General features: G+C 41.7%; 1 protein-coding gene across 1 annotated transcript in view; it reads left to right on the top strand.

Annotated features, from left to right (window-relative positions):
• Positions 1–22,817, top strand: part of COL22A1 (collagen, type XXII, alpha 1) — a 204,811-nt gene that overhangs the window by 10,306 nt on the left and 171,688 nt on the right. Inside the window, exons 2-3 of the mRNA XM_014965264.1 lie at positions 2,559–2,717; positions 7,430–7,996. Coding sequence (XP_014820750.1) covers positions 2,627–2,717; positions 7,430–7,996 — 658 coding nt within the window. The 5' untranslated portion in view covers positions 2,559–2,626. The remainder of the gene's footprint in view (positions 1–2,558; positions 2,718–7,429; positions 7,997–22,817) is intronic.

The following is a 22,817-nucleotide window of genomic DNA, read 5'->3' as shown; positions in this document are numbered from 1 at the left end:
CAGTCTCATGGTGACAGACTGAGGTGGGAAAGAAACCAGTGTGGAAAACCCATCACTAAACGTGTTTTATCTCCAACCTTTCTTCTAATACCCCTGAAGACTTCCTTGCCATGGTATGAGTCCTGTGGATGCGAACAGGGCAATTTTCTCCCACTGATATACCCGGACATAAAGCAGTGGCAAGTTAAGAGACTTGGTTCAATTCTTTATGCTATAAAAATGGATACAATGATGTCTTTTGGCCCGAATGCAAGAATAATATTGAACCACAAATGCGTATTAAAGCTACCACAGGTTATGATTATAGATTTTAAACAGATGTTCTGATTTGATTTGGGGTTTTTTCCCACTATTTTTAGCCTAGATGACTGTTCTGAGACACCTTTCAGCATTCATAACACAGCAACGAGCTCTTGAAGTGTTTTGGCAAAGAGGGGAGAGGAATGATGCCTTAGAGACGCAGCTCAGATATGGTCACATAGGTAGTCCTTCTGCTGGGGCAGAAGACACGCGTGGACCAAGTGAGCCATGTCCATCACACTCCCCATCAAGCTGCATCCGCAGCCCGTTGAGCCGGTGTCGGTGACTGACACCAGCTGGTGCTCTGCTCCTTTTATCCTGGCCTCGTGTTGGGTTAGCAGCTGGCAAGGGCTGTTTTTAATAAGGTATTTATAAAACTTCACAGCCGTGCAAGCCCAGACACAGAGAGAGGACGTTTTGAGCTCTCAGCACTGGAGGTGCAGAACGCCCCACAGCAGATCTGGTTTCCCATCTCTTGCTGCCGCCACTGACCAGCTCTCCCATCACCAGTGCCAGAAACCAACGTTTCCTAAAAAATACACGGGAGGAAAAAACCTTGGGCTGAAAGCTCCCATAGTTATTTTGAGTAGTGCTTGCCCTGATCCCTCTGCAGGCGGCTGCCTGATCGGTATTTCAGTAATGTACTTATTTAAAAGGAAATTCTAACTACTGTAGGGCACGGTGATATTTTCATGCCCTTTTTACCCTGCAGCCTTTTCCAGCTCGTTTAAATCTGAGCACCTCACTGTCTCGCAGGGACACCGTCTGGCTAAGGTGTAAACTACAGCACCTGCTTGTGCCCTTTGGATTTAGGCATGGTACTCGAATAAGCATGGTTTTTTTCTTTTTTCTTTTTTCTTTTTTTCTTTTTTCCATTTATGTTCCATTGCTGGCAGATACTTCCAAGTTTTATTTGAAGCTTTCTTAGATGTATTGCTTTTCTCCTTGTCTGCATATGCTATGGGCTTTTGAAAATACAGGAGCCTATAGTTTGTCCTGGGAATAAGGGTTAACAACTACATCTCAACAACTACATAAGATTTTCCCCTTTTTTATTTCTTAAACCCAAATGACATACACTTGATTTCTGAGATACATGCTAGAGATAGGCCCAGCATTTGACTGATCAAGACTGGTTTTGAACAAATGCTGACACCACCATTCCTTTCTGTCTGTGATGCTCACAGAACCCGATTGCTTTGAAAGGAAATATCCTAGAATGCATAATCGTCCCCGCAGCAATAATCTACAACACACAGTGTCCCCTTCATGCCTTTTTCACTCAGCTATCAACAGGGACAAGCTGATGTGCATGTTAAAAGACAGAGGAAGCAGAAATTCCCTAAGAAAATGAACAGAGTCATCTGTGCGTTAAAGAGGAAAAGACGGATTCAGGAGAAAGTTTTCCAGAATGATTTCTTCAGCAGTAAAGAGCTACAGGGTGGAAACTGGTTTCCCCTGTGTGTGTGTGTGTACATAGTGTATAGAACTGCAAAGATTTTGTGGTCTATCTAATAAAAAAATAATAAAGCAACAGCAATAAGTAAATAATTACTTTTTTTAGAAAAAAAAAAAAGAAATATAGAAAATATAGCTAAACTTTTAACGCTTTGCTTGGCTTGTTACAATATTGCCTGACTTCAGCAGCTGGAATCAAGGTAAATCAAACCAATTACTTTAAATTGAAGATCATCCACCTGGGCTTTTGCGCTCCTTTAAACTGAAGAGCTGAAAGATGTGTTTTGAAGCTGGTGTGTTTACTCCTATAGAGAAGGACCGATAGCAACAAATTAGTATATGAAAAGAGCCACGTATTTTTAGCGTTTGTCATTTCTGAGACTCCGGAACTGAAAAGAGCGACGGGTGAAGTGACAACCGGTTGTGTGTGATTTGCAGTGGTTTGTATCTGGGCTCTGCGTTGTGTGTATCTCCTAATGATGAATGCGTGGGAGGGCCAGGTCAGGAATGGTTTCCACTCCAGTGCATTGATTGTGTTGTTGGCAGCGGGCTCAATTAAAGTATAATAATCTGGTCATCTCTCTCCTTTTTCCATTCAGGCTGCTGCACGCTGAATAGAGCCAGTGAAAGGCTATAGCTTTTGAAAAGTAGGTGAACTCCTGCCTCTTTGTCTGAGCAGTTTGTGTCTAGTCAAACAAAATGACAGGCAGAAGAGACAACTCCCCAAAACGTTGCTCCCATGATTTGCATCGTTACTTCTGTTTGTGTTTCTCTGAAATAACGCTTGCTCTTTATTTTAGGCTACGGATTGGATTACTAGCAAGCTTCTCACCACGGCGAAAAGACAAGCTGATGTGAGAAAGGAGATATGTCCGTACCGGCAAGATGCTGCGTGCCCCATCTCCTGGTTCTCCTCACGTTTGTGTTTGGTGGGGAGAGAACTGAGGCACAGAGAGCAGGTATGTGCTGTCCGTCTTGGTGCCTCCTGCTAAGTGGCTGTGGGGATTTTATGAGGAAAATGATATAAAACCCAAACAGGAAAGGACATAAATTGGACCTTAGGGATGGAGGTAGTTCAGGGATTAGTTAGGATTTACATAGGGTCTCTTGTTCTGCTTGGGTTTAAAAAGGTGAGCTCAGCTACTCAGGGCAAGGGGACTGTGCAGTTTATTCTGAATATTTTTCAGAGGGGAGATTTAGATTAGATATTGGGATGAAATTCTTTACTCTGAGGATGGTGAGACACTGGAACAGGTTGCCCAGAGAAGCTGTGGCTGCCCCATCCCTGGAGGGGTTCAAGGCCAGGCCGGATGGGGCTTTGAGCAACCTGGTCTGGTGGGAGGTGTCCCTGCCCATGGCAGGGGGGTTGGAACTTGATGATCTTTCAGGTCCCTTCCAACCTAAACTATTCTATGATTCTGTGATTCATCTGCCTTACAATGGGAGATCACTTCTTCCATTGCCTTCAGTGGGTTTCAGATTAGATCTGGTGAACCTTCTATCTGGTGGGAATTTCTGAGGGAACTAAATAGGGCCAGGGCACTGTTCGTACTCTCTCTTGGTTCATCCTGTCTAGTTGCTAGCATGGTTCCTGGCATGGCTTTTGACCTGTGCTGGTAAGCACTCTCTCCCAAATGCCCCTGACTGCAATAGAGGATGGAGCAGCTGAGGGACTGTTCCTCCAGGCTGTCTTGACAATGACATGTTGCTTTTGGCGGGGAGTAGGAAGAGTTACCTCTTTGTGAATGATGTTGTACCTCAGGGACAGAAAACAGTTGTAGACCCATGCAGTTTATTGATATAAAAGCCCAAAAGCACTTTGAGATGGAGGCTTTCTGTCTCTTTTTCTAGGAAATATGCTATTCTGTCTCCTTGGCTAATTTATAAGAAAGAAAATGATTTTTTCTATCTTCTCTCAGTCTACGAATTAGCTGTTTTACAGTTTTGTTATATGATTTATATAAGGCTTTTTGGATTAAGTTTAACGGGAGTAGGTACTTAGTAATGAAACAAAGTGAAATCTCATCTTTTTTTCTGCTCGTGGATGAGTTGCAGGAAGGATATGGCGATGCTCATTCTGTGATTACTTTAAATAATTTTGAGCTTATGGGTTGTTTGTGAACTATTTTTAATGGCAGTATTGCAAAATAGTTGACTCAGTGTCTGAGTGGATGAATGCAACTCCTGGAATTATGCTTCCAGAGACTAGTCCTGTAATTATGAAATTGAAAGTTCACTTTCTATGAATTATCTCCCATATTCACTTAATGTGAACTGTTTCTGCCAGTAAACAATATTATTATGGCATTCTTGGAAAACAATCAATTTTGTCCAGCAGTGGACATTAAAATTTGTTACAAATGCAGATGAATATTTACTAAAAGCTTTTCTGCAGCATTTTGTCTCACTGCCCTCAGGTCTGCAAGCAAAGAATCACTGACTCTAGGAAAATGATCCTGAAATACCATCTTTTTCTTCCCTATATACTGCCCGAACAGGCATTGCTTTTTAAACCTTAAACCCCCTTGTTTTAAGGCTCATTGCCTTTGAACACCAACAGGATTCATTCTGTCTGTTCTGTTTGGTATTTAATTGCAGTCATCTCACCTGCTGAGAGTCGTTAAAATAAGCAACAGGAAGGTCTGTCGCTTGTGGGTTTTTTACTTAAGCCTTTGTATTCTGTGGTTAGTCTCACTTAATTAATATTCTCTTAGAATAGATTAATATAATAATGAATTACAGGGGAAGGGGGAGCGGAGATTGCTTGTTTCCCTTTACTGTTATATATTATGTCCTTTATATTCTGCAAAAATCAAGCAGAACTACACTTGGCAGTCCAGTAAATATACACAGATGTAATATATCTCACATTTGATAACATAAAATGATTTATTCAGTCATCTCCTTAATCTGATTACCTTTGACAGAGTTACTGTGTGTTTCCAGCCAGACCTTTCTTGCTCTGTAGTTAGAGACAAGTGTTCCCTCACTCACAAAACGCCGTCACAGAACATGATCTGATGTGGACAGGCTGTTTCCAACATGGTCACGTGCAGATGGGTTGTGCCCAACATGATCCCAAGCCCATGTCTATATGTTGTTCCCGTAGACACTGAAGGAACAGCAGCACCTGGGTCAGGTCTTTGGGATGCACCCTACTGAGGAAATTAGTACAGCAACAGATGATGCTCATTTGTCATCATCACTTGCAACACACCAGGTGTACATTCAACCACTCTCACAGCCATTGTGCTATACCACAAGCATTGCCCTGCAGGGTTATAATACCCACCTGCAATGCTTTTACTCTTATCTGAAGGGAAGTCCTCTTTATGTGGCTGAGCCACCCACGCTCTCCTTTCCAGAGTAGTGGGCTGTTCTGGGATTCGTATCCTTTCCAGGGCAGGTGGACAACCCCGGGATGATAAAATACACCAGAGGTAATTTATGAACTATAAGGTCAAATTTGGGTGTTGGGGAAGACTTTGTGACTTTCATGTAGGCTCAAATGCTGGAACTCAGTGAGGAAATACAGCAACAGCATCGTTCTCTTCTGCTTTGGGTAGTACAATTCATATTTCTGTTCACTGAGCTGGCTGTCAAGACAATGCTTGACTGGATGAACTATGCATGATATCTCCATGCTCTTTGGACTGTTCCAGGGAAAAACATCTTAGTCCTCAGCTAATGTCTATATTTGGGTGTATTTACATCACTGCTTTAGCTCTGGTCAGCAGTGCACCAAGGACAGACTACTTCTAATGAGTGGGCAGCCAGGAGCTGGGGGTCTGCCTGGGCTGGCAGGACAGGGTCTCACCAGCCACAGCCTGTCCTACCAGCCACAGCCAGGGAGCAGGAAAGTTTGGGGAATGGCAGGCAGGTTCAATGGACAATGCAAATTCCAGACAAGCTCATAGTGATGAGGCAGGTCCGAGACTGAGGCAGGTTCAAGATCAAGCCAGAAACGTAATCAGTGAGTCAAGGTCTGGATCTGGTCTAAAGATAGCAGCCAGGGTCAGCTATTCTCCAGGCAAGTCTACAGAGGTGAGGCAGGTAGTCACTGATGGTCATTTAGTTATTGGGACCTGTTTGGGATGAGTGATTTGAGAACATGCAAACTGTACAGTGGGAATATTGCTTTTTATATATGGAGAGGTAACCTGTCCTCAGTTGGCATACCCTGGAGCTATGAATTCTCAGAAATACTCTCAGATTTCTGACCAAGGGAGGTAGCTTGGTCAGTCCAGGTCAGAACTCAGAGGTGGTTATTAATATGGTCATAGTGGGAATAGCAGGGGGAATCAGGGTCCTACAGTGATACATGAGTCAACAAGAACTGGTGTGCTCTCGGTAGGTGTATGTAAATGTGGGCTACCAGCTCAGATCCTGGTAAAGCAGCAGGGTTTGAAGGCAACTGCCAACAGTTTAGGGGACAGATATAACATCACCAGTTCAGTGGGACATAGAAGAGCCCTTTTAGCTGAGAGAAATAAAGCGGCACAGGGACTGGCATGGAGCAGCTCTCTGTCTTGCACCATGTTTTATGTGCTTTGTTCTCCACACTATTGGTCAAATTAGCTTTTCACCATTGGCTCAAACAGGCAGTTGTACAGTGTGAGACAAGAGCTACTGGAGAAACAATGGTTGGTGATTGTGACCGTGGATAAATTGACTTTGTAGACCAGCTTTCATACTTGAAACTCATAAATTGTTAGGGATTACGGTCTATAATAATGAATTAAATAACATATGTATGTATATACATTTTGTCTGGTTGGGGCATTATGTTGATAAATCCTTGGCATCTGTGAGATGTTTATGAATATACTGTCTCTTGGCTTGCATATATTCAGAAAGAACAAGAAAACATCTTCTGGTGGATCTACTTTCTTGGCAAGCAGCTGACAAATACATGACCAGTCTGGCTTCATTGGGCAAGCAAGCTGCAATTTAAATACGTTTGCCTTTTGGATTACACAGGCCTCAGATTACAAACATCATGGCTGGAGCCAAAGGGATGGTTGTGGGGATGAGTGAACTTTTCTCTTACAAAGCAACTGGCCTTTGTTGTCAAGGAAGCCGTCCCAGTATTCACTGACTCATCCTTTAGTCAATAGTCAATGGCAGAGCGCCTCAAAATCAAAATAATCTTGTTATAAACTTGCTTCATGAAGATATCGCGCTGAGCAAAAGAACTGCCTCTAGCTAAGCATAAATAAATCATAATATTAATGCAAAAGGGAACGTGAAAGCTTCATGACTCGTGGCCAGGAATGGCACAGGCAAGGTCAGGGCAGGTATCTGGATCTGCCAAGGTTATTTTAGAGCGTTACCTGAGCAAAGGCACTGCAATGAAGTTTGAGAAAAATAGCTTCATATGCATGCAGGTGGTGTAGGTGAAAGATTGCGCGGAGGCAGTTAGTAGTGCAGGAAGAGAAAGGGTTTGCATTTCAAAGCGAAGCCTGTGCTGATCTACTGCGGGTGTCCCGAAAAGGATGAGGTGAATCACCAGGAAGAAAGGCCAAGAATCTGCACTTTCTCTGCAGGATAGGGAGAGGGTTTGCTGCCTCCTCCAAATTGCTCACTAGAGAGCTGTGCCTAGGGAATATTTAGTATGTCTGATACTCATCTTTCAGCTTCCATTAGTGATATTTTTCTGCCACTCTTTCAGGTTGCAAGAATGTTCACTATGACCTTGTCTTCATCTTGGATGCATCCTCCAGCGTTGGAAAAGAAGATTTTGAGAAAGTTCGGCAGTGGGTGTCTAATTTAGTGGAAACTTTTGAGATTGGCCCAGACAAAACCCGGGTAGGTGTGGTGCGATACAGTGATCATCCAACCACTGAGTTTGACCTGGGAAAATACAAAACCCGTGAAGAAATCAAAGAGGCTGCACGAAAAATTAGGTACTATGGGGGTAATACGAACACTGGAGATGCTCTCAGGTACATCAACACCTACAGTTTTTCCAAAGAAGCTGGTGGGAGACTTAGTGATCCAACTGTTAAAAAAGTGGCTATTCTGCTGACTGATGGAAGGAGCCAGGATTATGTCTTGGATCCAGCTGCTGCAGCCCATCAGGCTGGGATTCGGATCTTTGCTGTGGGTGTTGGCGAAGCCTTAAAAGAGGAACTCGATGAGATTGCTTCAGAACCCAAGTCTGCTCACGTGTTTCATGTCTCCGATTACAATGCCATTGATAAAATTCGGGGGAAGCTGAGAAGACGTCTCTGTGAAAGTAAGTAGAGCTCCCAGTTCTTCTGTACAATTAGAATCATAATAGGTTCAGTTAACATAAGTATGAAAAGCTGTGATTGTTTTCTTTCATGCTTATAATTCTATGATGGTAATTCCTTATTTTAGTGTCTTCCACTCTATTCCACTCTGTGAGAAGTCGTTTTACTACCTGGAGTGTGGTGAAGTAATCACTTCTGGGTTCTTCTGCCCAAGTCAACATTAACTATTGGTTGCCTTCTAGTGGTCAACGAGAGACCAAAAAGTGAACTCCCGTTTCGTTCTGATATAGTTCAGTTATTTTATAATATTGTGGACTACTGAATATGAAGGGTGACATTTAAACCCTGAATTTGGTTTATTTCCCCTTATTTTCTGGTGTTAGGGTATGTAAAGGGTGCTATGGATGCTGCAAAAGGATTCTTGTGCTTTTCTGCCTTTCATCATTCTGACTCTGCTGACAACTGGTGTTCCCTAAGTGCTCTGGCTATAAACCACATAAACCTTGGTGATGTTTTGAATTACTTTTAATGGAGAGCAGTGTGTGAAATTCACACTGAATAAATGAACTTTGAATTTCCAGCCCCCTGTTAAAGAGGACTGTAGTGGCTTTATGGCTGGTATCTCCCAGCTTTTTAATGGGAACAACAATCACACACATCTTTCTCCTTCCACCACTGATAAATCACTCCATCGTTCTTGGTGACTACATAAAAGTTACCTGGTTTTCCTGCTTCTTACAGTGTGTGTTGTGGTTACTGTGAGTTCTTTGGGACACTGCTCTGGTTTCTAGGTCTGGACTTGAAAGATAATAGGTGACTCTGTAAGGTCATGGTCCAATTGGTGAATAGACTCCCTGTGTGATGTATGTAGATTCCCTGTGTGATGTTATAATATGTTGCAGTGTTAAAATGACTGGGTCTGCAGTTCAGGAACTTGCATTACTGTTGAACAGAATAGAATGTTTCAGTTGGAAGGGGTCTACAGTGATCATGTAGTCCAACTGCCTGACCACTTCAGGGCTGACCAAAAGTCAAAGCATATTCTCTTGAACACTGACATGGGGCATTGGCCACCTCTCTAGGAGGCCTGTTCCAGCGTTTGACCACCCTCTCGGTAAAGAAATGCTTTCTAACGTCCAGTCTAAAGCTCCTGTGGTGCTGCTTAGGACACGTGGGAATGGTCCAATCACTGGATACCAGGGAGAAGAGATCAGGTGACAGGAAGTTGCTTGAAAAAATAAAAGGGCTTTGTAGGTGGTGTTTTGAGGGTCTTTTGTTCCTCTCTGTCACCTCCATTTGCAAGAAAAAAAAAAAAGCCATTCTGGGCTTATGTGTGTTTCTTAAAGAGTGACTGACACGAGCAGGCATAAAGCAGTTGACGTTGCCTAACAATATCTAGGTGACTGCTTTTTTTGCAGCCACTGTTTTCTAGTGAATGTGCCACTTTTAAATTTTATGTTAACAGAGTAGGAACAGGAAAGGACTTCACTGTAAGGGATATACCCTACACATATTTAGAAGGTAAAACTTTTAATAGGTGTTGTAGTTAACTTTCTGTAACTTTAACATGACAGCACTGCATAAAACAGGAACATACAAGCCACCAAGTGGGTGGAGGACGTGATGAGGGCACATGCCAAACTGCTGGTTAGTGTGTACATTCTAAGACAAAAACATTCATTGCTGCAGCCAAGGTAGTGTTTTGATAGACATAATCCTTTGTGAGCTCCTGGGAGACACATGAATCAAAGAGTGGAAATGGTAGAAAGCTTTTTTCTGTTGTACTGACCAATGATGACTCTTCCAGCCCTTGTACTGCTGTACTACTAAAATGTGAAGAGTTGCCCAGTGTTTCAAATACTGAATTTCATGCCAGCAGCTGTTCAGAATCACTTGTTTCTGGTCTCACTAGTCTGTCATTCTTGCTATATTTGACTGAATTTATTGCTAAGAACACGTCATTAAGTGCATTAATAGCTTTTTAGCTCTCATTTGATTTTGTGGAAGTAAGCATAGCAGAATCGAAAAATAACATGTCTGCTCAGTGGGACATTGTGGCAGGAGATATTTTTGCCAAACATCTCAATTACATTCCAGACTATAGTTAGTATTCAAAAAGGGATGATGCTTCCACAGGAAAACAGAAGAGATGCATTCTGCTAAAAATTCCAGAGATGCTACACGCTTCCTAAATAGCATTTCTACTTATATGTTGTGGAGAGAACAACAGGCAGTTACGGAATATTTAAAAATATACTAGCATCTGCTTTTGCTAGGTAAATAGTAGGTTTATGCTTGTCAAAGAAAGTGAATTTATTCATTTTTCCATCCCAGATTTAATGTAAAACTGGATTTGATAAGATAATGCATGTACAAAGTTGTCAGCCTGGCTTAGATCTGGTAGCACTGAAGTTTAACATTGTCATCTGACATTTAAGCCTCAATGTGGGGAGATGTTGCAGTGGTGACCTAGAACACCCATACCTGCTCAGGAGTAATTGTTTCTTAAAAACACTGATTGCAGTGCTTTGGATGCTGCCATATTTGAGTTTATTCTATTATCATTAAGCCAGGCAGGTGATAAGATACTGTTTGCAAAGCTAAGCAAAAATATTCTCCAAAAACACTCTCCCTCTTTACTAGCTCCATAAAGCAGGTCTGTGACTTGGCACCCTCAGAGTACACGGCATGTATGTGCGATTACTAAGCCTCTGCTCTACTGCAAAAGTCAGATTTCACAGCTTGAAAGGAAATTTGGCTTCAGAGGTACAGTCTCTGCTAAGATTTGGACATTTTTTTCTTTTCTACAGCTCGTAGTAGGAGAAACACAAGCAGATGTTCTCTATGGAAATACTACGAGAGTATTATGCTTGGCGTTGGTTTATGTCCATTAGTGAACTTAAGGTATAATGTAGCCCTTTCTACAACTAGTTTTCAGTTGTCTGTGAGCTTGATAAGCCATGATGACTTTCTCTGTGTGGAACTATGCATGTAAACTATGTCATCCGAATCTCAAATGCTTTGCAAACACAAGGAGCTGAAGCTGAAATGTTTCAATGACCAGTTAGTACTGGTTGGTACCAGTGGTTTGTCATTGATTTCAGTTGATATCTTGAGGCCTGTGGTAAATTATCAAAAGCAATCACATGTTTGGATGTTTCCTAACCCTTATTTCTGTATTTGTACATGTCTTTGTTGACTCTGGGTTGTTTATGCAGTACATAAAATATGTCTTATGCTACCAGTGTTCTGTTTCTGATGCAAAAGGGCTTCCCGCTTTCATGGCAACACCTTGAACACCATTAAAAATAATAGTCAGAACTCTTCAGAAATGTATTTTTTTTGAAGCCAGCTTTACTCAGGTTCATGGGATTTTCACAGAAGAAAAACAAACTGTTTCTTTTTGGCCTTCAGTGTTAAAAACATCTCATAGACAGGGACCATGACAAAGGGTAGGCGTCTGAATTGCCATATCTTGACTGACAGTTCCTAGAAGACATCAATATAGTCAAATCTCACATGCAGACTGAAATATCTAAATACATCAGCACCTAACCATATTTGCTTAACTGTTTACCCTCCTCTTATACTCCTTGTTGAGCTCTGAGATGTCACTGTAGAAAAGTTCATTTTTAGATATTTTTCATTAGACATCCCAGAATAGGAAAGAAGGTAGAACTCAAGAACCTGGCAGGAGTGAGAATCCTAAAGTATTTTAATGAACTCAGTTGTGGTAGTAATTTTAATTCTTTTAACTTGTTGAACAGAATTTGTGGACTTGGGAATTTGTAGACTGTTTTTACTTCCATAGTTGAAGCATGGCTTTATTTACGTTCTTCAAAAGTTCAGCTTAGCAATAGTTCTAAGTCTTGCTTGGTCTTATTGCAAGAGCTCTTTTTTTATTGTTGTGATGGCTGGTAGAGACCTCTTACAAATCTTACCATAGCTTCTTGTCTCTGGTAGGATTTGGTAGATGCCCCAAGTGCGCCTGTATGTTTTCTTGGAAAAATCTGTGGCACCCACTTCCATGTTGAATGCAGAGAAGGTTGAGGTGTTTTGGAGTAATAACTGATGTTTAACTGACTGATTAAAGTCTGATTAACAAAATACGTCCCATAAAGATAATCTAACTCTTATGCTTGTAGCTCTTGTGTACATCACACCTGCCACGGGCAGTGTTCCTAGTGGAATATTCCATGTTTGGCTGCTTAAGAGTATGTCCAGGTTTAAATACAGCTACTAACATTTTTATTCTCACTTGAAAATCTAATCACTTCCAGATGGTTTGGGAAGCCTGTTAAAAGCTCAGCAGACAACTGCTGCTTTTTTAAAAGCTGCAGCTACTCAGTGACCCAGCTGATATCACCTCTGATATCTCCTGTTGCTTCTTGATGCTCTTCTCCGCCAGCTGCAGTGGTGGCTTTCTCAAACTCTCATGTCACAGATGACACGATCACACATCCTTTCATCGCTGTATTTGCTGGCTCACTGCGGTTTCCTGTGAAGGCATAAAAGGCCTGTGACAGATTTTCCATCTGATTTATCTTTTGATTGAAAGGGAGGAAAAAAAAATTAACTTTTTGTGGATGATATGCTGGGAGGAGATAAAATATTTGATAGGCTTCGTGGCAATGACATTACACAACTTTATTCTGTCATTAGGTGGATTGAAGAACAGCCTGGTACTTTGGATTATGGCTTCAGGAAGCACAGTAAAGATACTCTCTTTCTCTTGAAGCATTTTTTTTGTTTTCAAATCAAACTCCTGAAATTCCCAGATCTGATTTTCCCCTTGGTCCAGTCATCTCCAGTTTAGAGCAAGACTGTTCCAGAGCTGGTGTGTGGCAGGCAGAAATCTTTGAGATCGGGGAGCTCACAGTGACTGCTGGTCAGTCCTCAGTTCCTCCACAGATCATGGAGAAGTGACTGTTTTCCCAGGTCGTGACTACAGTTCTGTTCTGCCACTGTGCAATCTCCATGTCATTTAAATAACGTCCTATTTTGCTTGGGACTCTGAAATGAGTAGGTTTATTCTGAGATTAGCAACAGGGCTGCTTTATGAACAGTTAAAGCCAGCCCCACTGCTAAAAAAGAAAGTCATTCTTACTAACTTCCTTCTCCCATCTTACAGCACAGGCACTTATGTGGCCCCACCATGAACTACAGCAGGGAGCCAGTGAATGTTCCTGTTTTCTTTCCCAGATTAGATGTTGGTCTGATTTAGTTCACTGTGCAGCCACATGGAGACTGGCTGTCCCAGTGGAGAAGTGGCACGAGGTGAGAACAAGTAACTAGGAGTGGGAGGAAGGTCTGGGTTACATGCTTTGATACAATGCTAGTTCCTATCAGGCTGATGAACGCTAGATAAGGACGTCAGAAAGCTGTGGAAAATCCTCCATGTGCTCCCCTTGTAAATCTGAGCCTGTGCTCTGCTGTCCTCTGGTTCAAGTGTGTACAAAGTGGATTGCTGGCCAGGTTCTTCCCATTGAAACTCCTCTTCTAGGCTTACTTGCCTTGCATAAATGGTCTGTTTAACAGAAATATCCTGCTGCAGATGGATCTCTTAGTGATTCTGATCCATTTTCCCTAAACAGGCTTTTAGTATGCATAATTACTGCTGCTTTACTACTGACTTGGTCAGTCAGGGGTGCAGCTGTAATGACAGAGCTTTCCCTCCTCAGACAGGGGCTGTGTCTGGCTGGGAATCATTGGTAGGCAGGATGAAGAAGCTGGCCACCACTTAGACACAGTCTGTCAGGACTTCCAGGCAGCACTTCCATATTTCTGTGATCATGCACCCAGGTAGCTTCTCTCCCTCCGAGCCATTGTTAGGTCCCTCACAGTTTTGGAAAGTGATTTATCGACTTATTTTTCTTCCCTGGTACATTGGAAAAAACATGTCTTAGACATTGCCTTCAGGTGAGGAGGAAATTCAGCCTTGCAGCAGCTGTGGCCTGATTTCTCCTTTTTGCTGAGGGGAGCAAAGGTATGAATTGAATAGTCAATCCAAACAACAGAATTTCAGAAATCAGCCTGTGGCAGAAAAAGGTGCTACTTCTACTCTTTGATACAGCAGAGAAAAGGAGTCTGTTCCAAACCTGCAGCTTCGTACCAACTACTGTGAGCCTTAATAGAGGTCTCTAAAGGTAGAAGCATAATAAAATGAGATTGATTAAACCTTTTGCACTTGCTTTTCTTATCTAGTTTCTGTCTTTAACAGTTATATACAAATAGTAGCATCCTAAAACATGGACAATCTCTTTACATAAAGCCATTAATCTCTGGACTGCTGACAATGTCTTGTTTGAGATCACAAAATCCAACTGAATGATAATACCTCTGCTAGCTTGTAGTAGTTTTTCTCGCATTTCAGACAAGAAATCTCTGTGAACAATGCTTGATGTACAGTAAAACTAATTGTAAAGGCAGCAAGAAGATTAGACTCATGACAAATAAAACTAAGTCCCAGACGTTAGAAAGAAACATGGAGACAATCAGGAAAAGTATGGGTCTCAGTGGCAGGAGAAATTACGTCTTATGAAAAAGTAATGTGCCGTTTAGAGAACAGAAAGAGGAAAAATATGGTGACTATGGGAGCCTTTCTAAATAGTGTAGGAATGAGAGAGAAATACAGAAATAGGAACAGGCAAAAAGCTGGAACATACTGTCATGTGCTGAGAGTTATTAGTAGCTTGTTTTTCAACACCGCCTGCAGCCCTCATTGATTTTGCAGGAGCTGTGGGTGCTCAGCAGTTTGGAAACTAGGCTGTGGAACCCAGTGCTTATCCAGCTGCAATCAGAGCAAGGCTTTCTGTCTGCTCTGGTGGAGTCCAGGGTAAAAGAGAGGACCCTGATAAGGAATGTTCAGTAGAAAGAATCGCCTCTGAAGCTGGGTGGATGCTCAGCAGGAGTTTAGGGCAAGGCACACAAAAATCTCTGGGGCTTCAGGTTTAGTTACAGGCTTTTCTGCCTAAGAAAAAGAGAGAGATGAGGAGAAAACCCTTGCCCCGTGTCCTTCAGAAAGCTAAAATGTTTTAAACCTCAGAAGCTCTTGTGCAGTTAGGGCTTTCTTCCTCCTTCATTAATGACCCCTAAACTGATCTCAGACTGAAAGGACACCACTTAAGATTCTAGGCTTGCCTTTTTTTTTAAAAAAAAAAAAAAACAAACCAAAACAAAACTCTTTGTGGCTATTGCCATAAAAATTTAGTGGTATTTTTCAGCACAGGCTATCAATGGGGCTAGACCATCACCTGCCCTCATTAGGTGCACCTGTAAAGGAAAGATTTCCTCTGCTCTCCCTCGATTTGGGGATCTACTTCTATTCAGGATAGGGAAAGCCAAGCCTGGAAAGGTGCTATGGAGCTTTAGTCCCAGTTCTGTTGATGGAGCTGGCAGAATTTACTGTGAATGACAGAGAAGTGGGAATGTTTGTCAGAGCATGCAAAACCCCATGCAATGCATTGAGGACCCCATCAGAGCGTATTATAGTTCTCCTGAGCCCAGCAGCTCCTTGTGAAATTAATGTTTCTGTAAACCCCCTCTAGCAATGGTGAGCTTGGTCTCTCAGGACTGGTTTGTTGGTTTTTTTTTTGCTCCTGGCTCCATGTATTCAAGCCTCAAAGCCTTGTGATGCACAACTGCAGTGACAGCTGCAAATCCTAATATTCCAGGTAATGAGGGAGCTTGGAGGTACCATGGGGGGTGCCGAGTCTTGTGGGAGGGACAGAGCCTTTGCTGGGCACAGGCTGCCTGTGACGTGCAAATGTTTAGTACAAATGCTCTGGGTAAAGAGCTAATTTTCATCACATAGCTTCAATGGAAAACTTGTGACCTTTTGCAGTATTGAATCAAGGTCTTTGCATCACCTGAAAGTTAAACTGATTTCAGAAACAATTTCACAGGCAGAAGAGAACTGTTAGAACAAAACCGTGCTCAGACCTAGACAAGCTGTCACATTAACCCCTGAAACAGAATAGGCAGGACCACCTATTTTTCAGATCTGGGCTGAAACCATTGTTTCCAGTTCTGTGTTTTGCTGAGCTGTCTTCAGAAGCCCATGGTTTTTATACCTGTGCTCAGGATGGAAGCAAAACTTGTCATTTAGATTTCTAAGGGTTTATTTTGAAGCTGTAGGTAGATCTCCCATACACGTAAACTTTATGTGGCCTCTCTGCAAAGGAGATCTTCATGTCATTATTGGAGTTCAAACTCAAATGACATAATCATTTCCTTTTTCATCCTTTAATAAGATGTAGCGGTGCATCCGTTCTTCTCTGGAAGTTTGTGCAGGTTATCAGCCCTTTCTGCCACTAGAGTTTCAACTTCCCATTTTGTTTTCAAATGAACTGAGCCAACAGGCAAAACTGAATTGTAATGTATCACTCTGCTGAGAAGAATTCTTCCCCAGTGGCAGAGCTGCAGCATGGTTTTGCTGGTGGGCTATTTTTGTTAGTAAATTGTAGGGTTAGTGTTTCAATCCCATCAAGTTCCCTACAAGTTACATCCAAATACCAGATTCTGTTTCAAATCCGTAATCTTGTTTAGAATGTGAAACAAAAACCGTGGGATCGTTTTGAACACCTAGGAGAACTGCTTTTTTTTTTTTTTTTTGTTGAAATACTAATTAGGTTCTTTAAAATGCAAATAAGAGATTGAAGAAGCTCTGCTATGTTAATGTAGTTAAAAATGATGGAGAACAGTTCTGAGTTCTGCATAAAATGCCTTTTGGCTGGCTCTCCCTTTTAGGAGCTGTGAGTGCTACTGCTAACGCTGACCAGAAGCAGGGAGGGTGTCTTTCAGGGGAGGTAGCTCCATATACTGTGGTTTTCCTTCACTGTCCTCAACTGTTGAATAGCAGCTTTGTGTGACGTCAGGTTTCAAAACCCCATTCATTTCCTTACAGTTTAACAGGCAACATTTAATCTCAGTTTGGCTATAACTTGATCCGCTCTCTAGGAAATTAAGAAGTTTATATATAAAATACATATGTATGTGTGCATGTGCGTGTGTATGAGACATATTTATTTCTTTATATATTTTTTTATATATACATAAACTCTGGAAAATAAAGCTGTGTCATTTCAGCCTGAAGCATCAGTCTTTTTTTTTTTTTTTTTTTTTACAGTGAGGTAGAGAAAAGCCATAACGTGTTAAAGCCCTAGTGAAGATGAAATACAGGACGTTTTTACTGCAGTGTAACTGCACACGATCAACCCAATCCACCACCTCTGGGTGAGACTTCGTTTAGCTACACTGCAGTAGAAATCACTGTGCTTTGTTCCCCCAGGGTTTTATGGCAAGATAGATAGCATATATTAGTTATCTACTATAAAAACCTCTCTGTTTTGGCAGTGAAGACGTAACATCTCTGTGAGAGGCTGCAATACTAATATGACACAAGTAGGATGGTGCAGCAGAATTTTAGTTGCTAGTGCTAACGTTGTCTGGCAAATGACTCTAATAGCTTGAGGGTGTTTCTGAGTTTAAAACAGATGTTGGGTCAGAACTGAGATTCGTAAATTGTGTTAAACAACATTGTATCTTTATATTCGAGTATCTTTGGTGGGATTCATATCATCTAACTGCAGTGGCCTGAAAGTTATTCGTCTGGACTCTTTTGATAGTGGAAAGGAATAGGCACCTCCAGAGGGTGATTCATCCTTTTCAAGAAGACTGTCCAAGGCAGGTGGTGTGATTCAACCTCTGACTGTCAATCTCTTTTCATTAACTATCGAGAGAGCTTAGATAACTTGCTCAGAGCTTAGATAACTTGCTCACACTGGATTCCTCACTTTGACAGCCAAAAGCGTGAGAGTTGAATCTTTCCCCACTGTGTTCTGGGAATACAATAATATTTGGTTCCATAGAATCATAGAATGGTTAGGGTTGGAAGGGACCTCAAAGATCATCGAGTTCCAACCCACCTGCCATGGGCAGGGACACCTCCCACCAGACCAGGTTGCTCAGGGCCCTATCCAGCCTGGCCTTGAACACTTCCAGGGATGGGCAGTAAATTAATCTGTTGGGATTTACATTATTGATATATATTTTGACATATACAGGCCGGTCTTCTCGCAAGCCTTGGTGTTGGGTGTTTCTCATCTAGTTATCTGGTGCTATGGTATTTCTGCAGTCACAGGAGAAAACATCAGCTTAGGGAACTATTGTCAAGTATTGCCGTATGTTTTGGGTCTAATATTGTGCTGCCAAATCGTACTTCATCCCTAAGAGACTACTCCTGTAAAAGGAATGGGTTCCTTTGCCTTATCTTCAGCTTCTTCCTAAGCGTTGTGATAAATTGGCCCTTGAAGTGAAGTGCTCTGTGATAGTACCTGCTGCAGTCTGTTGACTCATTATAGCAAGGAGATAAAGCTTTAAAAAAAACAACTAATAGCTGAAATACAATTAAGAGTAACAGAGGAGGAGACAGCTTTTTTAATTAATGTTGTTGAAAGACACCTTTGCTGCAAATAGCCTTTTTTTTGTTGTTAATTGAAGCGTGAAGGTTGTGGCCCGAGACAGACCCACAAATCCACTCTTCCGTAATGATCTTTCCGGTTTTCACTGTAATGAAGTCAGCCCCCAAAACAAACTGTACTCTACTGGAATCAAAATGGGAAGGATGCCAGCGTGTTAACCAAGTCTGTGTTACTGGTCCATAGCCATTGTCGCCCCGTACCGACAAGCTAAGAATTCACTGGTAGGACCTGGTGAAAAAACCCAGTGGAAGAACTGCTGGTGCATTTTGCTATGAATGGGACTGGAAAGTTGGCAAATGACTTGGCTGGGGCTTTGAGCAACCTGGTTCCAATTCTAACCATTCTATGATGAGTTTAGGCAATTAAAGAAAACTTTATTCAAGTTTTCGAGGAATTCACTGTGGATGCCGTTTGCCGAAGTGTCCATGTGAATGCTGGCTCTGCAGTAGTTTCTGCTCTGCTGGAAGACAGCATGGCTTGTTTTAAATGTGACTTTTGTATGTGAGCGTGGCACACATAATAAGGATCATGGTCTAGAGAAAGTGTGCTCAGGGCAGACAATCCCAGGGGACTGAAGGGAACCAGCAGAGGTAGAGGGTCGGCTTGGCATTTTAGGAAGGAAAGTCACTTAGATGTCTAGATTAAGAAAGTTGGATATCAATATTTTTTTTTCAGCTCCTGACACTATATTTCCCTATATATTTTGGCAGTGCCCAGCCCCGGGGCTCCTATTAGAATGCAAACACTGGGCATGATGCTCCTGCCCTAGTCCAGTTTATTGACAACCCACAATCACGATTCTCCTTCCAGAGAAAAGATGCTCTTTTTACACTTGTAACGCTATTAGTTCAGAGCTCACTGCTGCAATGAAAAGGCTAACACAGTATAAAGCCAGAAGCAAGTCATCATTATCTTAGTGATGTCACACAGGCCATGAGAGTTACTTGAACTTTGAGTATATAACAACTCATGAAAAAAGGCAAAATGTCCTAGAAAATTTCCTGTGTTAGTTACAAATCAATATATTTGGGGAGGTATCTGCTAACTATTCCTCCAAGCTATCAGAGCTCTGTGCTGGAATAGTGAGTAGTGCATGTTGATTTTTAATGGAGCTGTTTCAGGACTAATGTAAAATTTGCAGAGCTACAAATATTTTGAAAATGCAGCATAATTTCCACTAGCTGTTCCTATTTCTGTTAGCAAGCACAGCAGCTAATGATGGGCTTGTTTACCTGTCTGATAAACTGTTCTTTGACTCTGTAGTGGCCTTGATAATATCCTGAAGAATTAATTTCTTTGAGCTAATATTACATTTACAATGTATTTATCACTGACTGAATATTTATGTGCTAACAGCTTTATATGCTGTGAGACACTGCAGATACACACAATGTAAGATGACACACAGGAGTCTCTTTAATTTATGACTGGTTCAGAATCAAGGATTTTTATCATCTATAATTAGGAGATTATCCCAGTGGGTGGGCTTTTTTTTTTTTTTCATTGTAAATCCTTTTGCATATCATTATTTGGTTAAAAATGCTGTCCTGGGTAACTGCTGACAGACAAGAATACAGCATAGGATGGCTAAACAAATGGAATTAGTGGATGGGTTGCTACACCCTCCTGCCACATTCAGCTCTACCAACTATTTTTGAGATTATTATATCTCTCAAGTAATTTGACTTTGGAGGTGGATATATTTATTTGTCTTAGTGCATGGGATCCATAATAAAGAAAAGTCTCAGCTTTTTCCTTTGCTTTTCATGGGTACGTGCCTTGATCCTAAATTGTTATGCTCTGCTGAAATTTCCAAGCCCATCTCTTGGTCTCACAGGGACATGAAAGTTTTTCCTTGTTCAGATCCTACTTCAGATTGTTTTTTAAGTTTAATGATCTTAGGTTAGATTATAGCTAAACCAGTAAGTTTTATTTTGGGACTCTCCTCTGGAGCATGGAGTAGTTTTACTCATCTGTGTTTATGCTCTCACAACTAATTATTTTCTGTGAGCTAGTAGTATAGCAGGATAATAACTGTTTAATTAACCAGCCATCTGAGAAAGTATTAGATTCTGATTTGCTACAACTTTGCACGGCTGTTTACTTCAATTCTGAGTTACTTCTAGTGAGGCCAATGGTTTTCTTAAGCCCACACAGCAGGACAGTAAAAGACCTCAGAAAAAAACTTCACTTGACCTGATTTACATATGGTGCAGTTCCCTTCTTTATGGGAAACTGAAGATTTTCTATGAGACTTTTGGTGCACCCAAGCATAAAGAGGATGCTTGTTGGGGCTTAGAGACCCTGGTGTCTGATCCAACCTCTTCAGCCCTAAAATAAGTCTTGTCCTACTAGCAGAGAAAACATGTGAAACAATAGGAGGTGATTCTGTTCCTTTACTCCTCTCTGGTGAGACCCCACCTGAAGTACTGCATTAAGCTTCAGAGTCCTCAGCACAAGAAGGACATGGAGTGGGTTGAGAGGAGGCCATAAAGATATCAGGGGGCTGGAGCACCTCTGCTATGAAGACAGGCTGAGAAAGTTCAGCCTTGAGAAGAGAAGGTTCTGGGGAGACCTTATAGTGGCCTTCCCGTATCTGAAGGGTATGGTGGATATATCCCTACACCTTCCTAGTGTGCTCGGCACAATCCAGCACTCGAGATAGACCTGGTTTCCAGATGGTGTTTCTCTTCTACTGATGATTGACAGACATCACCAGTGTCAAGCCAGGATGATGCTACGTTGGTGCGGTTCAGGAGTAGTGCAGGAGCTCTTAAGGCTGTAATTGTGCAAGGCTGACCCTTTCATCTTCTGTTCTTTTCTTTTTTCTTCTCAATAATTGCCTTCCCTTTACCACAAAACGTACAGGAGAAAAACAGCTTTTCAGGAAAAGTGTTTTCTACCCGTAACTCTGCCCTGTGGTGGAACAAGAGGGAGAAAGGCCAAGAAGAGCAGATGAATTTATACCAATAAGTTCACAGTCACAAAGATTGTTTTTTCTGTGGTTTTTCTCCTCCCACCCACCCTTCATTATAGCATAAGCTTCCAAGGAACCTGCTGTCACCCGAAAGCAATAGGACTGAGGGCACTGAGGGCACTCTCCCCTTCATCTGCTTTGCCCAGGGAGCCACTGCCAGTGACTGGATGGTTTCTAACTGATCAGGAGATGAAGTATTGATCAAATCACTAAGTAGAAGGTACTGCCTGCGCTGATGGGGGACTCCACATCTCCCATGGACTCAAGTATCCTCAACAATCCTACCATGAAATTAGCCTCTTCTGGAGTACAGGCTCTATCTAACATCCTTTCTTTTATCCTCTTCTGCACTCGGTTCTTTTTATAGCATTCACTATTTTTTTAATGTTTATATATATATATATGTATATTTTTAACTGGAAGTGAATCAAGTGATTTTCTTTCAGTAAATGCAAATAAAATCTAGGGAATAGAAACCACAGGGGTGGCTAAACATGCTATTCATGCTGGGTGGATCTGTGCTCCCACGAGGGGAGCGGAGTGTCCTAATTTCAGAATAGTACAGACTGAGTTTTCATTAAATCACTAGATGTTTAATTACATAATTTTGGATGGGAAAGTGGAGAATTATAGATGTAGCGTATGGAGAACATGGACTCATGTTGGGGCTGCAACCAGAATCGTTTATTACAACCAACACTCAGTTTATAGAGTCTTTCAGATCACTGAGTCCATCAGTGTTATCTTCTTGCCCAATGAACACCTTCTTGCAACCCCCAACTGCCAGAAGGGAGGATTCTTCTGTAATCAGTAGAGTCATTAGGTGCTGTTCACAGGTTGTCTTGTGTTAGTATTCCTGCTTATTCTGTTCCTTGTCCTGGTCTTTGCTTGTTCCATAATCTGTACAACATCCCGTTAACCCACATATAGACATGTATCTGCAGTGTATCTATAACTGTAGAGTTATTTCTCTAGTTTTTGTTGGGGCTTTGGTGGTAGTTTTTTTTTTTTTTTTTTTTTTTGACACGTTGTGGATGATTTCCCTAGGGTTGATAGGACCTATGAAAAGCAGCTGAAGTCAGTAAAGAAGAACCAGTGTCTGAGTGTTTTCCTGCTCTTAGGCTGAGCTTTTTATGTCACTTTCTGTCTGAAATGTCAGGCTGGATGGCAAGTTTGATTGTCCCTACGCTTTTGGGTTTGTACCTGAGGAGGAACTGTTCTAGGGTGATAGTGTGAAGGAGTGTTTAATGTTATCTTTCACCAAGGAAAGAGTAACACAGTGCTTACTGCCCTGTGATTTTGCCTAATGAGCAGATATTGCTGTGGGACATGAGATGTCTGATGTCCTGTGCAAGAGGTCTTGAT

This window comes from Calidris pugnax, unplaced genomic scaffold (genome assembly GCF_001431845.1).
Source record: "Calidris pugnax isolate Ruff unplaced genomic scaffold, ASM143184v1 scaffold41, whole genome shotgun sequence".
NCBI classification, from domain to species: domain Eukaryota; kingdom Metazoa; phylum Chordata; class Aves; order Charadriiformes; family Scolopacidae; genus Calidris; species Calidris pugnax.
This window is presented reverse-complemented; position numbering and strand designations above follow the sequence as displayed.